The 21,769-nt window shown below is 46.3% G+C and overlaps 1 protein-coding gene across 9 annotated transcripts in view; it reads right to left on the reverse strand.

Moving 5' to 3' along the window:
* camta1a (calmodulin binding transcription activator 1a) overlaps positions 1-21,769 on the reverse strand; it is a 342,481-nt gene that overhangs the window by 174,377 nt on the left and 146,335 nt on the right. For all 9 annotated transcript variants that reach the window (XM_037771703.1, XM_037771698.1, XM_037771696.1 and 6 more), the window contains one exon: positions 11,543-11,610. In XM_037771703.1, the coding sequence (XP_037627631.1) occupies positions 11,543-11,610 (68 nt within the window). The remainder of the gene's footprint in view (positions 1-11,542; positions 11,611-21,769) is intronic.

Here is a 21,769-nt window from a genome sequence, read left to right on the forward strand (position 1 = left end):
TTTTTTAGTCTGACACCCAGGACAGGACAGGTTTTCGTGTGATTAATTTGCACGTCAATATATTTTTACGAACTGTTGTTTTTGTCATGAGTACTTTCACACAGAACGTGAATATTACACGGTAAAAAAGCAACATAATTTTTTTCGGAACAATATCGATTTTCTGAGCTTTCGCATCGCGAATAAAGGCATTAACCAATCACATTTTGTGGAATGAGTAGAGTGGTGCCTATATTTGTGAAACAACAACACGGAGGTCCCATAGTCCGAACCAGAACAGCAAACTTTTTTACTCCTTTCAACCTTGACAAAGGCAGCGCAGACCAGATCCACTACTCCCGTTCTTACCTTTCACAATAAAAGCCCAATAATCACATGCGAGTATTTCACATTTTCTTGTTGTTTATTCATCATGCCCCAGTATGTAAAGGCCTTAAGGCTACTGTTTCAAAATCAAGGAATACATTTATTAATCAGAGCACTCATAAGAACTACCAGAGCGCTACCTATATTTTGAATTTATGAACGATTCTTTGTCCAATTGGCACGGGGAGGCACGTAGAAACAGCTGTTTGCGGCACGCAGGCTAAGAAACCGAACAAAGAAACCATGTTCTGTCCATCGATCGCCTCCGCTCCATTTCAGTACTACGGACAGCTCCGTACCTACACAGGCACCCACTAAACTCAACTAACAGCACTATCCATGGTTCTGAAACACAGTCCTTGATAAACAATGCAGGTGAGGTGATGGGTAAAAGTCAAATTGCATGCAGCAGTCCGTGGGAGTGGGTGACAGTGACCAATATCATTTGGCTTGTTTAAAGTACAAGCTTTGAGAAAAAACACAGCCCCCCCCCCGCACAAACACACTTCCACGGTCTATGCCACAGGCCTCAGAAGAAGATGCTAGAAAGGAGCCAGCGACTGGTGGCTGGCTGTGTTTTGTCTGAACAGTGTTGCTTCTGTTGGGAAGGCTGCATTGGAGCGGAGCCATGCCAACCTTTACAGCAGCCCTCTATTTTCCTGTCTGGTTTTCTCTCTCTCTCTCCCTCTCTCAATGTGTCTATATGTCTGTCTCATACTCTCCTCTCTTTCAGGCACAAAACCAAGGCGCACATTAGGTGCTGGTGCTGCACATTTTGATGCTTGGCTGTCACTGTATCATTGTCTGGTGACATAAAGCGCAGTAAAGCACTGAGCAGTGATGAAGTGGAGAGGTTTTAAACCTGCGCTCACTGGCACATTTCTTGCCTTTCAACCAATGTCATTTGGGGAGAGTGTCATCATCCCACTGTGAAAGTAGACAACCCCCCACACCCCACCCCAAAACACCGGAGAGAGAAATAAAGAAAGAGAGAGAGGGAGAAAGCTTCCTCCTTGGCAGCACTTGCTCCATTATTCTGCTGGAGGCTTGATTAGACAGAGGGGGTAATTTACGAGCCACTTCATTGCCAATTCAACGGGCACATCACCTGTAAATAATTGAAACCCTTCATGTCCATTCCGACACAATCATATCGCTATCATGTTAATGTTTCCAGCAGTGCTTTCCTTTGGGTCAGGCGCAGGACTACTTTAAATCTTGGCTGACCTGTCTCCATAACTCTCCCGTGGACCACCCTCTGGCAAACAGAAAAAAAAATAAAGATGAAGGATTGCACTGAGAAATGATGAAAAATTGAAAATAAAGTAAACAAATACAAGACTTCTCAGCAAGGCGGCGGCGGGTTGCAGGTGGAGGGCACGTATTTTGCACCGGCTTGTTAATTATCTTTGCTTATGATGTGGATCAGGGAGATTCATCATCTTCTTATTCATTCATCTCTGTCAGAGTTCCATCAGTCACGTAGTGATATATAAAAAAAGGCTGCACGATTTGGATGGTAGTATCTATTACAATGAGCTGAGGGAGACAAGGAGGACGAGAGGAATCAAACCCTTTGCTTTTAATTGTAGGGAATTGTACCATCGTGGGAATAGTCTCCCTCAAAGACTTTTAATTATACCAGTGTTTAAAAAAACTTGGAATTGATAGCTGTTTTTCTTACTTCATTTTTTAAATATTAATTATCCAATCTGAAATGGTTCTCACCTTTCCTCCTGGGCACTCCTCTCAAACACGACAAAAAAAAAAGGTTTGAATAATTTATCAATTGACTTATATTTGAATTGATTAATTCACTGATGCAAAATTAATACATGGCTATCCTCCACATTCCACCCACTCCATCCTCTCCCATCTTTAATGAAGCGGTTAAAGTAGTAAGGGTCTTCTTGCCTGGGGTAAAGTACTGACTGACGAAGTGAGCAGGGGGGGTGCAGAGGTGCTAATACAAATCTACAGTAATGAAGATGTCTCATCCAAATCAACAGGCTAACTAGAATAAGAGAGGGAAGAAATACCCACAGTGTTTCATGCCCTGTGAGCCAGCGCTCTTTCAGGATCAGCTACCTGTGTCGCTAGGTAACAAAAAAAAAAATCTAGAAGCATTCTAGTCAAACAGTGCTAGCAAAGTAGGGGGTAGTCATGGGGAGCTGTCAGATTGATCAAAATGAACTGATCAACAACAGAGTGATCCATCCACACTATAAGGAAATATTTATATATATTTAGCAAGTTGGGGCGCCCTGGTAGCTCACCTGGTAGAGCGGGTGCATCCCATATATGTATATATACAGTATATATATATATTTAGCAAGTATGCTTTAAAACTTAAAAGTGATGCAAGACTTTGTTACGGCTCTAAATTGCTGTAACGTTAGGCAACTACGACGGGGGAAAGCTCACTTTGGTATTCTGTAACATTACATTCGGAAGGGAAGACGTCTGGTACTCTACCGGGGAAGCCACTTATGTCTGATCTGACGATTCATAGCAGGAGATGATCAGGGGTCTAATATAGTCAACAATAATGTACAAACAATGCCAAATCTATGTTTATTACAACAGCTGCCAAATCGTTTTTGCCCCCTGAATGCGCAACCCACCCAGTAATGTTAGTATACAAGCAACCCGTCTATAGCAGGCCAGGCTGCTAAATGATGAGGGTCCTGCTATTTGCCGTTTTTACACACTGAATGGTGCCACGTGGCAACTCATCATCCGTTGTACTTCCTGTACTGTGAAGCTCAGCTGGGGCGAAGAAATGGGACAGAATGTGTGCCAATGTGTGTGTGTGTGTGTGTGTGTGTGTGTGTGCGCGCGCCCATGTCGTGCCTGTTCTTTGCTGGTGATTCACCCAGCTCTCTGGCAGCTGTCCAGGACCTATTTTCTCCTTCTCTTTACATAACAGCAAACGGTATCACTGAAGCCGTGTGTCCTGTCCTTTCTCTTCCTCCTCCTCCTCCTCTTCCTCCTCCTCCTCCTCCTCCTCCTCCTCTTGTTCCCCTGCTACTTCCTGTTCTTCCTCCCCCCCAATCCTCCACTTTGTGTGGGAGCTTTTAAGACCTATAACTGTGCGTCTCTCCCAGGTGCTACTGTGCCACCCATGGGACCGCGAAGAAGTGACCGGTCCGGAAACAGGCATTCTCGGACCACGCCCAAATCGCAGAGCGGTAGAACAGATTCCAGGGTGTGGCGTGGGGATGTGCGTGGGACGAGAGGCTGACTGAAATGCCCCCCAGAGCTTTCTAAAGGCCCAGGATCCGGGATGCGCTACACCATATGCCTACAGGACAGCACCCAACTGGGTACCGGGGCGTGACGGTGCTGAAAATAGGGACTCGCAGTCACAATCCACGCAGTACCGGCCAACATAAGGCCACTTGGGCACCAACAGCGCAGAGTGGCGAGGTGGAAGAGGACGGTACAAGAGGGGGTGGAGAGCAGAGGGGGGTTGAAAATAGAAAATCAAGGAGGTGAAGGGAGTTTAGTTTGTAGGGAGGGATGAGAAATGAGGCAGTGTGTCTGTGTGTTGAGAGTGTGTGTGTGTAGGAGAGATGTGTAGGCAGGGTTTAGTGTCTGGACTGCTCAGTGATTCAGGTGTGAATAATACGTTAGTGTGTGTGTGTGTGTGTGTGTGTGTGTGTGTGTGTGTGAGAGAGAGAGAGAGAGAGAGAGAGAGAGAGAGCCAGGGAAACGGAGAGCACAGTGAAGTGCCGGGTCGGTGTATAGGCTGGTCGTCTAGGTGGCTGAGGGTGTGCTCTGCTGTGTCTGTGGCCCGCTCCATGACAGCCAGCCTGCACGCTGCTCACCGGTGCAGAAGCGCTAATTGAATTAAGTCTTTATTATCAGGCTGCAGAGGCAGCACTTCTCCCCATCTCGGCCCGCTTGGCTGACACTTTCTCCTTGAACACCTGCTTGACATCAACTTCCTCCTCTATTTATTTATCCCCTCTCTCCTGTGGCCAGCCACTGGCTGCACTCCTCCTTACTCCTCCTCCTCCTCCTACTCCATATTGGCATACAGAGCGAGGCTGGGCCTGCTTGTTTTTGCATGCTGCTTCTTTTATGTGTGCTGCGCAATACTTGTATAACCTCAGCATCACACAAACTAAGTATCCTTTACCTTTGTGCTCTTTTTTAAAAAGCTAAACAGGTAAAAACACACTAGGCTTGCCGCGGCAGTTGGTGTTACCGGTGTTATACAGTGGTCGTGGCGTGTTATCAATACATAGTCAGACGACGGACGCTACAAACTGAAAGTGAAAGTGTCTACTCCGTATGGTGTCTCACCTCAGAGTAGCAGGTGTCATATTTCACACACGGGACAAGAGAGAGTAGACAGACAAGACGATGGCGGAGGATTTGGTGTCGAAGCGAAAAGCAAAAGCGCCTATTTGGAAGTATTTCAGATTAAAACCCAATGCTATATGAGAACCATAATGTTAATGAGGTAATCGCTGCGAGAAGGACGGAGTGGTTGCAGCCGGTGTGCGCGGTGGAGCAGCGCCGGGTGGAAACCTGCAGCCTCGCAGCGAAAGCTCTACCGGAGAGGCCAGACACACAGCCGCCCAACGTTAAACATGAAAGTAAGCTTGCTAAACACAGTGACCGTCATCTTTTCTTCTAAAATACTACTCTAAAATATCCGGTGTAATCGGTAACACTGGTGTTGTCATAAATGTATTAACCGGTGGGAAAACTTCCTCACCATCACATCCCTAAAAAACACACCCTACACTTGAATGTATATTACCATACAAAAGACACATAATGAAAAGGATTAATTCTTAGAGCTGACTGTGCCCTGCCTGGCCTTCAGCAGCAGTCCTGGTGAGTGTAGTGGGAATAAAGGCGATAAAGCTAGATGATGTTCTATGTTCTATTGAATAGTCTCCGGTGGGCAAGCTGGCCAGGGTAATATACAGCAGCTGGGATGAGAACTAACATATATCTAGTCCCCTGTCCATTTCTACTAGCCTCAGGCTCAGGCTGCTTCCCAGGGCTCGGCTTGGGCATTACTTTAGAGGACAGACAAACAAGAGGCACTATTAAGTTGGCTAGCAGTCTGAGGCCCAGGCACTCGGCCCAGCACTAGCTGTAATCTATTGACCGTTTGCATTCTCCCTCCCATGCCCCAAAACCACAGGACTTTTCTCTATCTGTCAGTTGAATCCATTGCTCACCTCCCTCCATCTCTATCTGCTGTTTACCCACTCTATTTTTCTCTTTTTTCTCTCCCTCGCCCTATGTCAGCTCAATCCCCCTCTATTCCATCTTTCTGCCGCTCTTTCGTCTGTTTGCGTAACCCCCCCTCCCTCTCTCCTCGCTACTTCTCCTTCTCCTCACCCCATCCATCACTATTCCTCCCATCTCCATCTCGTCCATTCGCTTCTCTTATCGACATGTTTCCATTTTCTAAACTGCTCTCGCTCCATCATATTCACTCTCCCTTCGATGGCTATTTTTCATTTTATCTCTTTCGTTCGCACTCTCTGGGTTCACCTCGCTCCTCCTCTTGTCCTCTCTGCTTTTCCCCCCGGTGGGCTCTATTTCACCCAGCACCGTGAGGCCCCAGGTGGGCATAGCTGTCCTTGTCAGGGCTGTTGACTGGGTGGAAGCAGCGTGGGACGGCGTCCTCCGGGGCACGACGGAACGGGGCAGCCAGGGGAGAAGTGTCACTACGCGACAAACTAAACTTTTACCCGTGATGAGTTGGGATGAAAAACAACAAGAGAGAAGAAGTACAGGCAGAGGGAAGAGATGAAGGAGATCACCTCACTTCACATTTGCATGACATGTTGGCTATTTGTCATAACTCTGGCTTGATTCAGTGCCATAAGTCCTACCGTCTTCATTTCAATGTGATCTTATCTAATACCTCTTTATCTTTTATGCCTTTGTTTCGGTTTCTGTACCTCTTTCTTTGTGCCTTCCCCTCTCTCTCTCTCTCTCTCTCTTTCTCCTGCTGTTCCTGTCCTTTTCCACTCTCCTCTGAAACTCTGCCAGCCAACGAGTGCCACAAAGCATTAGGACCAAACACTATCAGACGCCCTTCTCAGGCACATCCTACACATTGGCCCCGACCCCCACTTATACGCACACACACACAGAAAGCCCAGCACTTCCTCACACCATGTGCCAGGCTAGGTGACAGAAGCAGAGTTTACACATAGGCCTAGGGAGGTCTTATTCACAGTGGCATACTCACCCAGATACTACCTCTCTTATACACAAACACTGTATTTCTAATTCAAAACACATCCACACAGTTTCCCCGGTAATTACGCACACGCATGCCATCTAAATACATTTATGAACGCCCGCATATGTTCATCCACAATGCGTCGTCTCGTCACGCATACGCAAGAGTGCATTTACGTATGTGTACACGTGCCTAAACACAACCCCCTCTATCTATTTCTCCCTCAGTCACACAAACACACACAAACACATACACACAGAGACGCACAAATTCACAGGGTACATACACAATAGCAAACAAACAGTCATTAGTAGATTTCAGGCTGCCTCTCAGTTCTGCTCTACCCTGTTGTTGGTGTGCCCGCGCCTCTGGGGTGGCGCCGCTGCTGTAGGTTTTAATAAAAGCATTGTCTTTGGAAGCTGTCTAAAGGGACTCGGTTTCATTTTGGAGTGCTGCTGCTGCTGCTGCCGTGGATGTGAATGTGGGAGGAGAGAGGGCTATTGCGCTGGGACATGGGGGCGGCTAGGTTCAGTGTCACTGCGGGGCCCTCCAAGGACTGGTGCTTATTGTTTGATAGTTTCAATATACAATGTGTGTGTGTGTGTGTGGTCATGTAAGCACGTGTCTAAATGTTCCAAACCTGCGTAGAAGTCGAAGCAAATGGCTTACGTAGCCTTAACATGTCTACTGTATGTTTGTATTTTATGCAAGACAGGAGATTAGTACACAAATAAACCCACACACATGCATAGCGATGTGGATGACAGGCGTAGAAGCACTCTCTCCGTTTTGAGATGGGTTGCCGTTCACCGGCGCTATAAAACAAACAGTGGAGGGAGGAAAGAAACACTAATGTGCGACTGCTCCACTCATGAAAACCGTGTGCCATTTAGGGGGGATGCTCAGGATAACGAGCCATCTCTATACGACACACAGGTGTCCATTACCTCTTTGGGCTGACCAGTCTGTGACACCCTCTAGTCAATCGCTTCTCCATCTGTCAGCATACAAACACCTCGGAAAAAGCCCCTCGAGGAGACATTTGTGTCATTTGTGATGGACAACGAATGCCCGCTCTCAACAGGAGCACGACGTAACGCCCGTGACGAGGTCAAATCAAACGTTATTGTCTGGATTTGGAGCCGCCATGCTTCTGCGCCATCCCTCTCCTCCCACAGGCGCCTTTTTAGATCCCATCAGCTGAAGCATCATGGGCCCATCTTTAAAAAGGTAAAAATGGAAAGAGTGGCTACCTGGAAGGATGTAGGAGAGGAAAATCCTAATTGTCCCCTTTAAGTGTGTTCCCTCCCGCGGAGTGAAGGTGCGGGGGTAACGGCCATCCTAAATCACAGCCTGGCCGCGGCCTTCATTAAAGCCATAATGCCAGGCTCTCCCTTTAATGGAAATGGAAGCCAGCGAGGCTGTGGGTGTAAATTAAAGTGTAAGGCCCGGGCAGGGAAAGATTTCCCAAGCTCTGACAGGTGCGGCCTGAATTAGCTGTAGTGCTGTTCAAGCAGTCAGTGGGAGAACACTGGTATTGATTTTAAGCACTGTTGCACTTCCTATCTGAAAGGGAATGTGTATTACCAGAGCCGGGCACATCAATCACTCAGCATTCCACCACTCTCCCCTGGCACGCTCCGGATTTTAAAATGATAAACAAACAGAAACAGACCCAAACAAAAGCTACTGCTACTGTATGAGCCTAGCTGATGTGCATTAGTAACAACACATCTGTGCATGCATGTACAGTAATTGCTCCACTTCATCTCATCTTCCTGGCGTTTGACAGGATGCCATCTCTATTCAGGGCATGTCCTGCATCGCGTGTCACCTTGGTCAAACAGCTAGCGTCAGCTCCTTGAGCTCTGGCTGCGGCCCACTCCCATGTTTACGACCTGCATGTGTCAGAGTTGTTACACGCATGCGGTGCAGCCATGCAGCGCGGTGCCTCTCCGTGTACGACCCCGCTGCTTATCTCTGCCTCCCATCATGCCCCGCTGACCCTGTCTACAGGCGCTGGCAGGGGGAGAATTAGCCTACTTAGCCTATTCCCCACAGGGGTCAACCCACACACACAGACGTGCAGACGGAACACCCACAACACACCCACCCACCGACGCGCAACCGGAGATGTGTGATGACAAATGATAAGGCAGCACTTAACCACAGGTGTCCCGAGTTTGACCTTTCACCCGTGACCTTGAGCAGAAAGCTTTTCATATAGAGGCCAGCCATCAATCATGTCCCATCAATCACACGTATATGCCGCACCCTTTCTCTCCCCCACAACCTCTCCTGGCCCCAACATCCATCACCACGCTGTACCCTTTCTCTGACATCTGGGAAAACACAAACACTTCACAACCTGCCTCTCTTGTCTGGAAACACACACATAAGAGTGAACGCACACATCCTGTCCTGCAATGACGGCTCCTCTAAAACATGGAACGTGTTGTCAGGTGATCTCAGGTATACACTGGGGGCTGCTCCCTGGTGACACATTTGCTGAGATATCAGCACCTGCTCTGAGACATGACATGGGGTTGAAATCCCTGTGCACAGCGGCAGCTGAGACCACGGCGTGACAGACAGCCAGCGGTGACAGACTGTGGCCATGAGCATCCTGAGGACCATTTGACTGGAAAGACACTAGATCAAAAGTCTCTCACATCTCACCACAAGTGTCATTTTTTAGGCTGTCTTGTGCTGGAGGATGCCAGCGCTCTGACATTTGTAATGCTTTAGCACCCTTCACAGTCTCACAGTTTCATCTCAACCTATTTTATATTTGTTCCTTAATGTCATTTACCATACTACAGCAAGATTACAGCACATGTATGTTCTGGAGAGAGTACTAAAGCTGAGTATAATACCAGATATGCCTAAGGACTGGCTTACCCTAAAAGATTTTTCAAATCTTAACATACATCCATCCGTTATCTGTAACCACTTATCCTATTCAGGGTCGCGCTGGGGCTGGAGCCGATCCCAGCTGACATTTGGCGAAGGCGGGGTACACCCTGGATGCCAGACTAACACAGAAACAGACAACCATTCACGCTCTCATTCACATTTAGAGTGAACAATTAACCTAACCTGCATGTCACACGCCAACACGGGGAGAACATACAAACTCCACTCAGATGGGGCCCCAAGCCAGGTTTGAACCTGCGACCCTCATGCTGTGAGGCGGCATTGCTAACCACCGCACCACCATTATGTTAAATTTAACAGTTTTGTTCTTATGGTGTGTGGTGAGCAACGATTTGGCCAAAACGGCACACCACACGCTAACAGATTCCATTCATGAACAACAAGAGTCCCAACTCTCATAAACGTAAATCCCACAAAATCTCTTGCGATCAAAGGTGACTTTAGTGTTAACACACATGGCGGATGACGGGCAGGAAGAATTATTTTTGAACTACTTTATACTGAAAATTCCCGAATAAAAATTAAAATAATGGATGAAGTCATGTTGTCACAAATCAAAAAGTTGGTTCCATCTTACTACTACTTTATGCTTCGCACTCTGCATTAGCTCATGCATTAGAAAACACTAATAAAAAACACAAAAAACACTCTTAACATACCTCACACCACAAGAATATCTGGCAAGATAAACTTTACAACCATAAAAAAATCAGGGCTTTACTGACGGTTGTCGTGAGGGGGGGAATCGGGCCCAAAACCGGCTTGATTCTCGTGTAGTGTGTACCCAGCATAACACTGGTTTCATTTTCGGTGAGTTGGAGACTAGAGGACATTCTTGATAAAAAAGCAGGTGAGCTTGGTGCTCTTTTGGCCCGCGCTCCATAATTACACCAGCGAATGTATTCTAATTGGCAGTGTCTTTATGCAGAACTATTATCAATGTCCCTCCGAGGCAGCGGAAGAGAGGAGGGGTGGGGGTCGGGGGGGGGGGGGAGAGGGACGAGAGGAATGGGTTCTATGTCAGTGAGCCCAGGGTCCATTTACACATGGATGAGGACTGCTAATAATGCCAGCATAGCCGGGTCCAGCTTGCAGAAAAAGAGAAAGAAAGGATTTTAACATATCGAGCTGATTCCAAATGCATGAAAATGTAAACTCTAGAAAAAAGGGGACGTTGTGTTAACGGGGTTGCTGTAGCGGTGACGTGATCGTGCGGTAGAGACAGTCCAAAAGAGGGCCAAGGGTGTCCATCCCAGAGCTGCCCATGACGAAGAGATTATCCGAAGCTGCTCAAACAAAGAGCTGTCCACTACTGTCAAATGTGGAGACATGCTATTACAAAGCCACATGCATTATTAATTATTATACCACATGAATTATATAATTACATCGCAGCCAGTGCTGCCACGAAACCCACTCATTTGCTGACATTAAATGTTTGCCCAAAAGCCAAGGAGAATGTGTTCTTCATTTGCAAAATTGGCCCTATATGTATCTGCATATATTAACAAAATAAACTAATTGCACTGCCGGCTCCCCCCTCCCTCCCTCCTCCCCTTCCCTATTCTATTTCAAATATTACAGCAGCTCTTGGCATTTTGTTCCACGTGTGGGTGTTAACGTCTGACCCAGACAAACACCTCCAGCCTCAACAGTGTTATTAGTTGAGTGGTGAGTGTGCAGACAGATAGGAACACATTACCATAACATTCAAAGCAGATGCTGCACCGGTGCATGTTATGTTAATTGGCTTGCTAAAAGGCAATTATTAGTCAATATTAATATTCCATCATTTATCTGCAAACTTTTCCGAAACAGCCATCAGCGGCCCGTAATATTAAAACATCCCACACTGGACTTGAAGGAGCTGTGCATACGAAGAAATGATCTTGAAGAAAAAAAAATATGCAAAACTAAAAAATGTAAATTCTGGCTCCTTGAATGTAATACTTTCAGGGTTATGAATCTTAACTTATGTTTTTTTTTTAAAAGAGGGCAGAAGTTTAATTGTCTTACCTTGTTTTAGGGGATGTTGTTAGCCATTCTTCATGCTTTTCAAATGTTATCAAGTAAGCTGCGATCTCCTGTGAAAAAGAGAAGAGAGGAGAAGGGAGTGAGGCTTAAGATATGTCATCTTTAATCACTGTTCTCTTGTGTTTGTAATACATCGCTGAGACTGCTTCATTGATATTCAGACGGTCTAACCAGCAGCACAAACACGGGCAGAGACGGAAACGGGGGCAGCGCCGGGGAGCTCAGGCAGGTAAACGGAGGCCGATGAAAAGTAAAGTGAGAGACAGAAGTGGAATGCAGCTGAGGTCAGATCATCTTCTGAGACCATCTTTGTTACGAACGCTTTGATCAAGTTCTCCTCCGAGGACATCAAGGTGCTCTCCGGAAGATTGATGTCTCTGTGTTTGAGAGTGAGCGGCTTTTAACATTTTTGGTCCGATCCTCCCCCAAATCCCTTTGATCTGCCCTTGACACTCCTCTGTGGATCAATCCACTCTTTAACCTTTGAATAATAATTACACGCCAGTCTCACATTATTGACATGCGTGTGCACTGCTGCTTCACAAAAAAGGGTGTCGATCTTTCGGAGTCAGTTGTGTACAAAGAGATGCTATAGACACTGAAGTGAAAAACTGCCACTGGTATAAATAGAGATACTTCAAACACTTTCATGTTTCCCATGCTCGCCCTGCCTACTGCATCAGTCTGAGTGGAAGGGGGTAACACGCTAGACCATACCCAGCCATTTTCTCACCAAACTAATGGGCAGAAATAAAAGCACTTTGGATGCTGGTAGACAACCTAATGATTACCAGCGACAGCCGGCAATTCGCTCCTCAGCAACAACATTTGTCAGCTTCTCAGACTGTTAAGAGAGAGCGAGACACAAGGACACACCTGCTGCCATCCTCCACAAAAATATCTTTTCAGTTTCTAAGGATGTGCATCTCTCCTCGTGCTGGAGTGTCAACAAACCTTTAAGTGTGAATATGTTGCTCAAATATTGTCTTGTTTGGTCTGTGCTTGAAAAAAAGCGCCTCCTCCGGGGCTTTGTGTTGTTGCTTCGCCTGTCCACATGGGGCAATAACGCCTCCGAAAGCAGCAGCTTTCTCTACAGCGAGAAACTGGAAAAATATGAGACGTGTGTGGCAGCACAAAGCGATCGCAAAAACTCAGCCAGTTGTTTTTTTTTTTCCTTTCCTCCTTTTCTCCTTGTATGCACCACTGCAAGAAGAAGGCTCCCCATTGGCTCATCAAGGCCGTGTCACAAGTGTGACCTGGCACCGAGACACACTGGCGGTGGCCCATGGGGCCGCTACAGGGCGCTGCGGCGTGAGGGGTTCCCAGGGCTGGCGGGGGTCCCAACAGAGAGGGAGGGCGGTAGCATGACTGGCACCCTCGCCTCCAGGTGCAGGCTGGGAGATAATGCTGCGTTGATTAACTTCCTGTTCTCCTGCCATAATGACCGGAGGCAGTGAAGCCATGACAAGATGGGAGTCTTGAATCGAGAAAAAAAAGATAGGAAAAAAGGGGATGAGGCTGTCAAGAGGAGCTCAGGGCTACTCTTCTCCTTTATAACTTCTGCTGTATGACAGAAAAGAAAAAAAAAAAAGAAGCAATGAAAAGTATAACAATAGCCACAGTCCACAACCTTGTGGATGGAATGAGCAAAAAACATCTTGTTCTAGGGAGAAAGTGTAATGTTAGCTGTGCCGACAACAACTACCATGTTCACAGAGAAAGAAGGCTTCGCCACAAGGGTCACAATAAAGTTACTTCTCTGCATACATTTGTAAGTAAATTAGACTAACACGGCAGTGATTCGATTAATCCTTGCTATTCTGTGCTCATTTCGGGAGGGATAAACGGCAGCGGGAAGCTCCTTCAGTGACCTCTGTGCCTGTTAGTAGCTCATAGCCCCTTCCATCACTCTAGTCTTTAAAAAACCAGCCTCAGTGGCGATGGATGAAATAGGGGGCCGCATGGTCTCGTATTTAAAAAAAATAAATAAAAAAAATAGCAGCGAGCCTCTACCTCTGGCACTTTGCGCACCCCTCCCTCTCTGAACAGATGCCAGGGATTATTCCAACCCCCCGACCAACCATAAAGGTGCAATAATCTTATGGCGAGGAAACAAACAAAAACAGACGTGCGGCCATTAAACAGCTGCAAAAGAGACAAAGTTTGCATGGGCGGCATAATGAGAGGCTAGCGTGTGTTCGGGTTGAGCAAACATGCTCGCGGGTTAGTGCAAGAGGGGGGAAAAGCGGTGCGCTGATGGTGCATCAAAGTCAAACCAGCAGCTGTCAATGGGCTCTGGACTCTATCTGCTGACCTCGGTGCCTCTGGCCTGCTCTGCCTCGCTGGGGAAATATTCAGAAGAGGCCCCTCTGTACACACAGCTCCTACCTGCTAGGTCAGAACCTGCTCGTGGAAAGGCTGTTTGTACTTCCTTCCTTTATGCCTCAGCCTCCCCCCATTGACATGATCTTAGCTGCAGTTTTATCTCCAGGTGCTTGCTGTAGTATGCCGTACCAGTATACGAGCTGTATTCTGCACAGCGTAAATTGAAGGCAAACTCCCTTCCTTCTGAGCCTGATCTAAATAAATAACAATTAGCGCAAGCTACCGGTGAACCAGAGAGTGAGTATGAGCAACACCTCCTCTAATTGACGCGGTGGTTGCAGAAGAAAACAAAAAAAAAGGTGGGGGTGGGGCCTTTCATTTTCCAGGGGAAAGAACAACCCGGAGCTGTTTGTTGTAACCCAGCCATCTCATTTGTTTCTTTTGTCTCTGCAAAAAGCTGCGACACACTGTTAGCACAGGGGGCCGCCCCGGAACATGACGGAGCAGTCTAGCACTTTCAGGGCTGATGGAGATGGAGAGCCGAGAGTGTTTGTGTGTGTTTCTGTCTTCCTCTTGTGTTACAATCAGAGGGCCTGATTACTGGTTACCTGCCCGGGCCTGGCACGTTATTAACATGCTCTTCAGGAGGTGTCACTCGCGTACTCATCAGCGTGTCCCCCTCCCCTCCTTTAGTTCTCTCTTCTCATATCCTCTCTCCACACACCTTCTCCAATCTGACTCTCACTCACTCTCATTTCTTTTTTTCCATAACCGCCGAGGTGAAAAGGAAAAGCCACCGTAAGAAAATTTTCATTTTGAGATGACTGGCTTTTACTGTCTCGCCTTTCAGATGATATTTTCACTCTGGAGGTACAACATTTCCTCCAGAGAGAATCAGCTTTTTGAAATGTCTACCTATTTGAAATTGGAGATGACACTAACATATTCATCCCATTTCGCTTCTTCGCATCAAGGGAGGAGGGGGGGACGGGACGCGGGAGCAGTAAACTCTCAGAAAATAAACACCATTTGACTTGTCCCGTATTCTGATTGTCCCAAAGCTAGTTGCAACAGGAGCAACTGTTTGTAGACCAGATCAGATGGATTTCATTAGACCCTCACCCTCTCTTGCTGCACTAAAGCCAGTCAAACATGAAGCCAGCATTTTGATGGAGATATTCTCACTGTCCCGGGATGACCCGAGGCTAGATTGTTTTTGCTGCTCCCTCCGATTCTCTCTCTCGCTAGCAACTTTGATTTATGGGAGAATAGAGCGGCGTTGAGAGGACCAACGCTCCAGCGTTTGGCTGACAGACCTGATCACTTGCAACAACTGTCGCTGTTCCATTAGAAGGAGAGATAGCAGTCTTTTGGCATTATCTCAGGACGCATCAGACACCTGTCTCTAAACACCATCCATAATGTCTCTCCTCTCCTTCTGCATCCATTTGGACTGACAGAAAATGAGAGGAGGGGAACGATGCAGAACTGCGAGGACAGAAACCCTGAGGCACATTCCCCTACATTAAAATACCAACAGTTACATCATTGTCTGAGAATTTAATCTTTTAACATTTACTAGACACATTATGTAAAAACATCTCTCTGAGCTCAGCCATTTAAATCTTCATCACCCTCCCCAAAAAAAAGAGGATTCAACAATTACAGCAGATGTTTGTCCATTACAGTATTATTCCAGTTATACTGGTGCTCTAGTGACACTAATGAAAAGGCACTTAATGAATCGCTGTATTAGAAAAACTAACTTTAGCAACGGTATTGATTGCAGTAAAAGCTCGAGCTAATGAAATGAATATGAGGGAGCAGGAAGATGCGAAAGAATAGATGGAGCAAAAGTCTGGGAAGAAGAGAGAGAGGAGTGCAGCGCCTCCAGCCTGCCTCGTGGTGAAGTCTGGGGAATGCATCCTCAAAGCTTTGACCTTGCCCTGCACTTGAAAGCAGGAAGTGGATGAGAGGGGGGCCGAGGGATGGATACGGTGAGAGGAGCCCTCCCTGATGACCTGGGTTTTTGCTGTGGAGTGCCAGGTCATCTGATATTTCCTCCAGGGCAGCCCGGGAAACCAACCTGCCTGGGGCCGGGCGCAAATGGACTGGCAGGGATTTTTGTGTGTGTGTGTGTGTGTGTGTGTGTGTGTGTGGGGGGGGGGGGTTGCTGAAGCTCCAGGCTATCACGAGATTACACCAGAAAAAATTCAAATGCAATTAGACACAGACGAGATAGAGACTGGCACTAAAGAAAGGGCTGGATGGAGAGGGAGGAGGGTGGGAGACTTACTGAAAAGGGAAAGGATAATCAAAAAGGAGAGAGCAGGAACAAAGTTTAAAGTTTTTTTTTTCTCCCCCCATGACAATGATAAATGCATTTAAAACAGGAGAAGCGTGAAGGTATGGTGATTAAAACAGAGTGCTTCGGTTCGATTCTGCAAGCAAAAGCGCCTTTGCTGAATCATTTTGAGCCTTTTTTTTGTTTATACTTCATGAATTCTTAATGCACTAGCAATAATGTATCACACACTGTATCTATGTAATCTCATATGGCCATATTACTCTTTTAAGCTGGGGGAGAGTGGCGAGGTAGTGAATCTATTTTAGCAAGAAGCTGTAACCTCTAGCTAGCCTTTAAGATTGTCTGAGCACGGCTCATAATAAAGTGGGATGCAGTGGATCTGCTTGCTATCGAGGCGAATGGTCAGGACAGAGGGAGAGGGAGGAAGTGAGATGGGTGAGACGGAGACAGTGAGAGAGTTGGGAAAGTGAAAGTAAGCAACAACGGAGTATGGAGCTGTTGACAGCTGCACTTGGCATCTGCTGAAGAGGAGTGAGGCTGTTCTACGAGTCCCTGTGCTGGGTTAAAAAAGATGCCCTCTCCAGCATACTGCTCATTAGGACCTGCATGGGGCTTCCCAGGGATGGCCCATTGCTAGAAGGGAGGGGTGGACGTCACACTGTGTCCACTCTGTTGCTCCACTGTGAAGAAGCAACAGAGTTGTTCTGCTCTGTACCTTATACTAGTGATGGGATGATTCACCTATCTCCCGATTCGATACTATCACGATACTTGGGTGCCGATTCAATATGTATTGCGACTTGATACTATGATTTATTGGGATTTTTGTCAACTTTTTTTAACACTAGATCATGGGTATATGTCAGTATATGGGTGCACGTCACTGCAATACGATAACGTTTCTATGACAGAGTTAGCATGAAACTTTATCCATGATGTCTAGCTCTGCTTTTCCTGGCAATGTGTGAAACCCAAAGTGTATCCATACTTAACTGTATGTGTAGTGTTTACAACTTTGGATTTAACATGTGAGGGTGCAGGTCGTATCCACGCAGACCCTGCACCGTTTTCTGCTCTGTTGTATCGGCTACTGTTTATTTTGAGTGATGGACACAGAACTGATATGACGTGACGTTACTCAGACTACGACAATAAAAGCTTCCTTCTACCTCTACATGGACTCCAATGAAGCAAATATATTGATTCTGGCATCAAAAAATCCTTTTCACAATCGTAAAAAATTGGTGAATCCATTTTTCTTCCCACCCCTACCTTATACCACGACCACAAACCGCCCCGTGTTTCGACATCTGATCGATTTGAACAAAAGAAAAAAGTGCATCATCATGGCCAAACACAATTCTGAGAGCTCACACAAATGCATCGCATTGCTCAGCACACACCTTTAGCGCATGTTTAAAACACACCTCAAGAAACGCTCTTCTGTTTCTCCATCTAGCTCTCTATGTGGCTCCTGTGGTTCAGCTCTCTCTTGCCGTACAGGAGGCGAGAAGAGCGAGGCGAGCCATCCACTGCCCTACATTATACATAGTTCTAGGATCAATTTGCCATTGATCCTGGACAGCTTAGATGTTTTCCAGTAGTTGGTCAATGCCTTCTCTTCGCATTTCTGCTTGGCATGCTGGTCATATAAGACTGTTCTGAAAAAAAAGGGAGGCATTCTCTTGGGAAGCCTCCTCACGCGCCTCGACGCTGCACGCCTCCCTGCTCCCACAATCAATGTAACCCGCAGCAGCTGCTCCGCCAGCACTCTCCTTTTTTGTTTACTATATCACTTCTATACACTCTATACAAACAGAAGACTTAGCAATAAGGAGGAACAGCGGCGGAGGAGGGGGTTTTGCTACAGGGGGGGTGACATTTTTACAATGGGCCCGTATCCACTAACAATGTAACTTTAATTTATCAACGCAATATGAAATATTATTGGTGTGCATGCAACAGAGCCTGCACATACACATTTGCACCTGGGTTTCTACAGAGGGGTGACAAATCAAAAGTGAAACCGAAATAAAAGAGAACTAAGAAAAATAACGAATGCAGATGTTTCCATGCAGGGTACTGAATGGATTGTTAAGTATGAAACTCATTTAAATCATATTCTGCAGCCTTCATAGTAGGGATGCACCGATACCACTTATTTTACAGACCAAGTACAAGTACAAGTACAACATTTGGGTACTCGCCGATACCGAGTACTGACACGAGTACTTCTCTGTGCCAAAAGACCCTCGTCAACAGCCAGCTGGAGGGTGTGAACGACACACGGCAAGCTGGGGAGTCCTGCATACGAGACGGTGCACCGCGACCGGCTCTAGGTTGGCTTGTAAAGGGTCGGGGCGAAGGTGGCTCGCGGCCGCAACTTTACAGTGCTCCCCGCCCGGACCTCGCCACAACGTGGACAAAGCTCGCTGCGCCCTCTCTCCCCGCCGGGGAGGGACAGGGTCCCCTGTTCCCGATGCGACTGTTGACCAGGTACTGGTATCGGTATCGGTGCATCCCTACTCCATAGTCACCAGATTTCCACCAAACTGTACACCTATGGTAGATTTTAGAAAGCACTCTCTACCACAATATCTAAAACACCAAATTAGGGAATATCTTTTTGGAGGAATGGTGTTTCATCCAGGGGGCAGACCTCGGGGTCTGAAAAGTGCCTTAAAGTTGCATTCTTTCTAATAACCAGCAGGGGGCGACTCCTCTGGTTGCAAAAATAAGTTTGATTGTATAGAAGTCTGTGGGAAAATGACCCTACTTCTCACTTTGATTTATTACCTCAGTAAACATTGTAAACATGGGTTTATGGTCTCAATCGTTAGTTTCAAGTCTTCTTCAAAACAGCATGATGTTCATTTAGTAAATTATGTTCCCATTTAGAGTCAAATACACCATAAAGCAGGGTATGCTTTAGGGCGTGGCTACCTTCTGATTGACAGGTCGCTACCACGGTTATCCGAGACTTGTCCGTGTTTTTGTCTTGGAACTTAAAACCCTTGATTGAAAGTTATTGTAACATTTTGATCTCCTAAAAATGTCTTATTCAGTATTCAGTTGTACTTAGCTCCACCCTCTCGTGTCACTTCTGGTTGCAGAAAAACAAGATCGCGACGGCCAAAATGTCAAACTCGTGGCTTGAAAACGGCAGTTCACAAACCAATGGGAGACGTCACTCTGACTACGTCCACTACTTATATATAGTCTATTATTTCTACTGATAAAATCAAAGGTGAAACCAGAATAAATGAGAGCTAAGAAATATAACGTATGCAGATGTTTCCATACAGGACACGAGGGGTAGATGAATGAGTATGATACTCATTTGAATCATATGTTAATAAGCCTTCATAGTTACCAGATCTCAACCTCACTTAACACACATCTCCACAACACCAAAATATAGTGTATATTTTTGGAAGAATGGTGTTTCATCCCTCCAGTAGAGTTTCAGAGACATGGAGAATCTATGACAAGGTGTACTGAAGCTTTTCCAGTGGGTTGGTGAGGCTCAACATGTGTCACACATCTGTGTATTGTAAAGACAGCACAAGTGTTCGGCAACCAATTAAGCAGCCGGCTCCCATTCTACGATTCTTAAAGTTTGTCAGCTTTAAGAAACAGTCAATTGCAAAAACAATTAAAATCCAGAACAAGGCACAATACTACAAGCACCAATTAGACAAATACAGCAGCACCACCACAGCAGAAGAAAACAGTTACTTAATTAGGATTAGCTGCAGCCGCTTTATCAATTAAGTGAGTTAACCACTAGCTAAAAGAAAAGTCACGTTTTGTTGAGGGACAGTGGGGGGACTGAGAGACAAATAAATATTTTTTAATTAATATTCCTAAATTGCAACATCATTTTACAAAAGACATAATTTACAAATTAAAAACAATTAAAATGAAACTAATATCATAATCACACAAAATATAGTCCCTCTTCCTTCCCAGTTTTGATTCCCACTGCTCTGCTGGGCCAGTTAAAGTAGGGCCCCGCTAATGGGTCTGATAAAGACCTCAGAAATTCATTCTGGTAATGAACTGCACACTATTTGCAATATATTTTAACTATCTACATGCAAAATATGAAAATATGAATTCATATATATTCATATATATATGAATGCTCTGCCTCCCTTCCCACCTCCTCTGCCTAAGTATGAGAAGCTACAGCCATATGCTGATGGGAAAACAGGACAGAAAGAGAGAGAGAGAGAGAGAGACGAGGAAGAGGGAGCTGGCATGAAGCAGGATTGTTTGGGCTTTTGGTGCCATGGCTGCTGTCTCAGATGTTCGTTGAGAGGATGTAATGATTTGGCCTTGAAGGACGACAATGGTCAGCCACTGCCTCCCACACCGTAACAACACACACCTGTGCGTACACATCCTGTCTGCATTTCTATGCATTTGTATGGTGGTACACTAGTGTCTTTGTTAGAACAGGATGAGGGAGATAGCAGAGAAGCGGCAGCAATGACAGAACAGATGAGAGGAGGAGGAACGCGGAGAGATTGGTGTACAATTGAGCGCATGAGAAAGGTTTATGTGGGAACGGATCTACAGCATGCGGTGTGTTAGGGACACACAATGAGAATTGGACATAAAGTTGACCGAGATGAAATGCATCCATCTTTGTCAGCCATAATTAGGCAGCATTGTGACCCTGTGGTTGTTGCTATGGATGTGTGTGTGTGTGTGTGCCTGCTGATCTAAAGCCCATATGAGACCGCCTACTGCTGTACCCTTGAGAGATGTGTCTCGTGTAATGATTCTTTTACACCTCTCTCTTCTTCCATCTCTCTTTCCCTCGGGCTCTAACTTCTGGCAAGACTTTAAGACGTGTTGGAGGCTCGGCGGAAACACGGTAGCACTACATTAGTAAACAGGGCAAAAAATATGTGTGTGTGCACGCGTCGCGGGGCGCGGCGGGAAGCGGCCAGGTTCACTTCCTGGCACCCCGTGGCTGTCTGACCTCTGGCGTCCACGCCGCACGTCCTCTTCATCATCTATGCAGCAGGATGTCTGTTTCCCCCCCACCCCCGCTGACAGCCCAACCAAGGAGAACGGAGAGTGGCGGCGCCTCCATGACGTCGACCTTACCCCAGCCCCACCGCCGAGACTCCAGGCTGTTACCCCACTCTGCTGCTGAACTTTTTCTCCCCCATCAAACCCAACTTCTGTCCACCAAAAGAGGGGAAAGAACTAGCAGGAGGTTGGTTCTCTCTGTGTCTCCTCTCCTCTAATTCTTTACTGTACGGTCTTCTATTTGACAGATGCTCTTGTTTTGGTAGACAGCAGATATTGAAAGTGCCATGTCATAATGTACACCCGACAGCCGCCGGGTCTGTTTGACTCCAAATGTAATTTCAGGATTTGATATAGAGTGCAGACATAAATGCTACATTTGTTGCCTTCTTATGCTTTGTGTGCAAAAGATATTGCAGAGAAAATCCACTGAGAGGGCATAAAATGTCATCTAAATATAATTGAGGTGTGATTTCTCTCTGTGGAGACATTGTAAGAATCCAAGCACTATATCCTCAAATATCACCCAA

Source organism: Sebastes umbrosus, chromosome 6 (genome assembly GCF_015220745.1).
Source record: "Sebastes umbrosus isolate fSebUmb1 chromosome 6, fSebUmb1.pri, whole genome shotgun sequence".
Classification (NCBI taxonomy): domain Eukaryota; kingdom Metazoa; phylum Chordata; class Actinopteri; order Perciformes; family Sebastidae; genus Sebastes; species Sebastes umbrosus.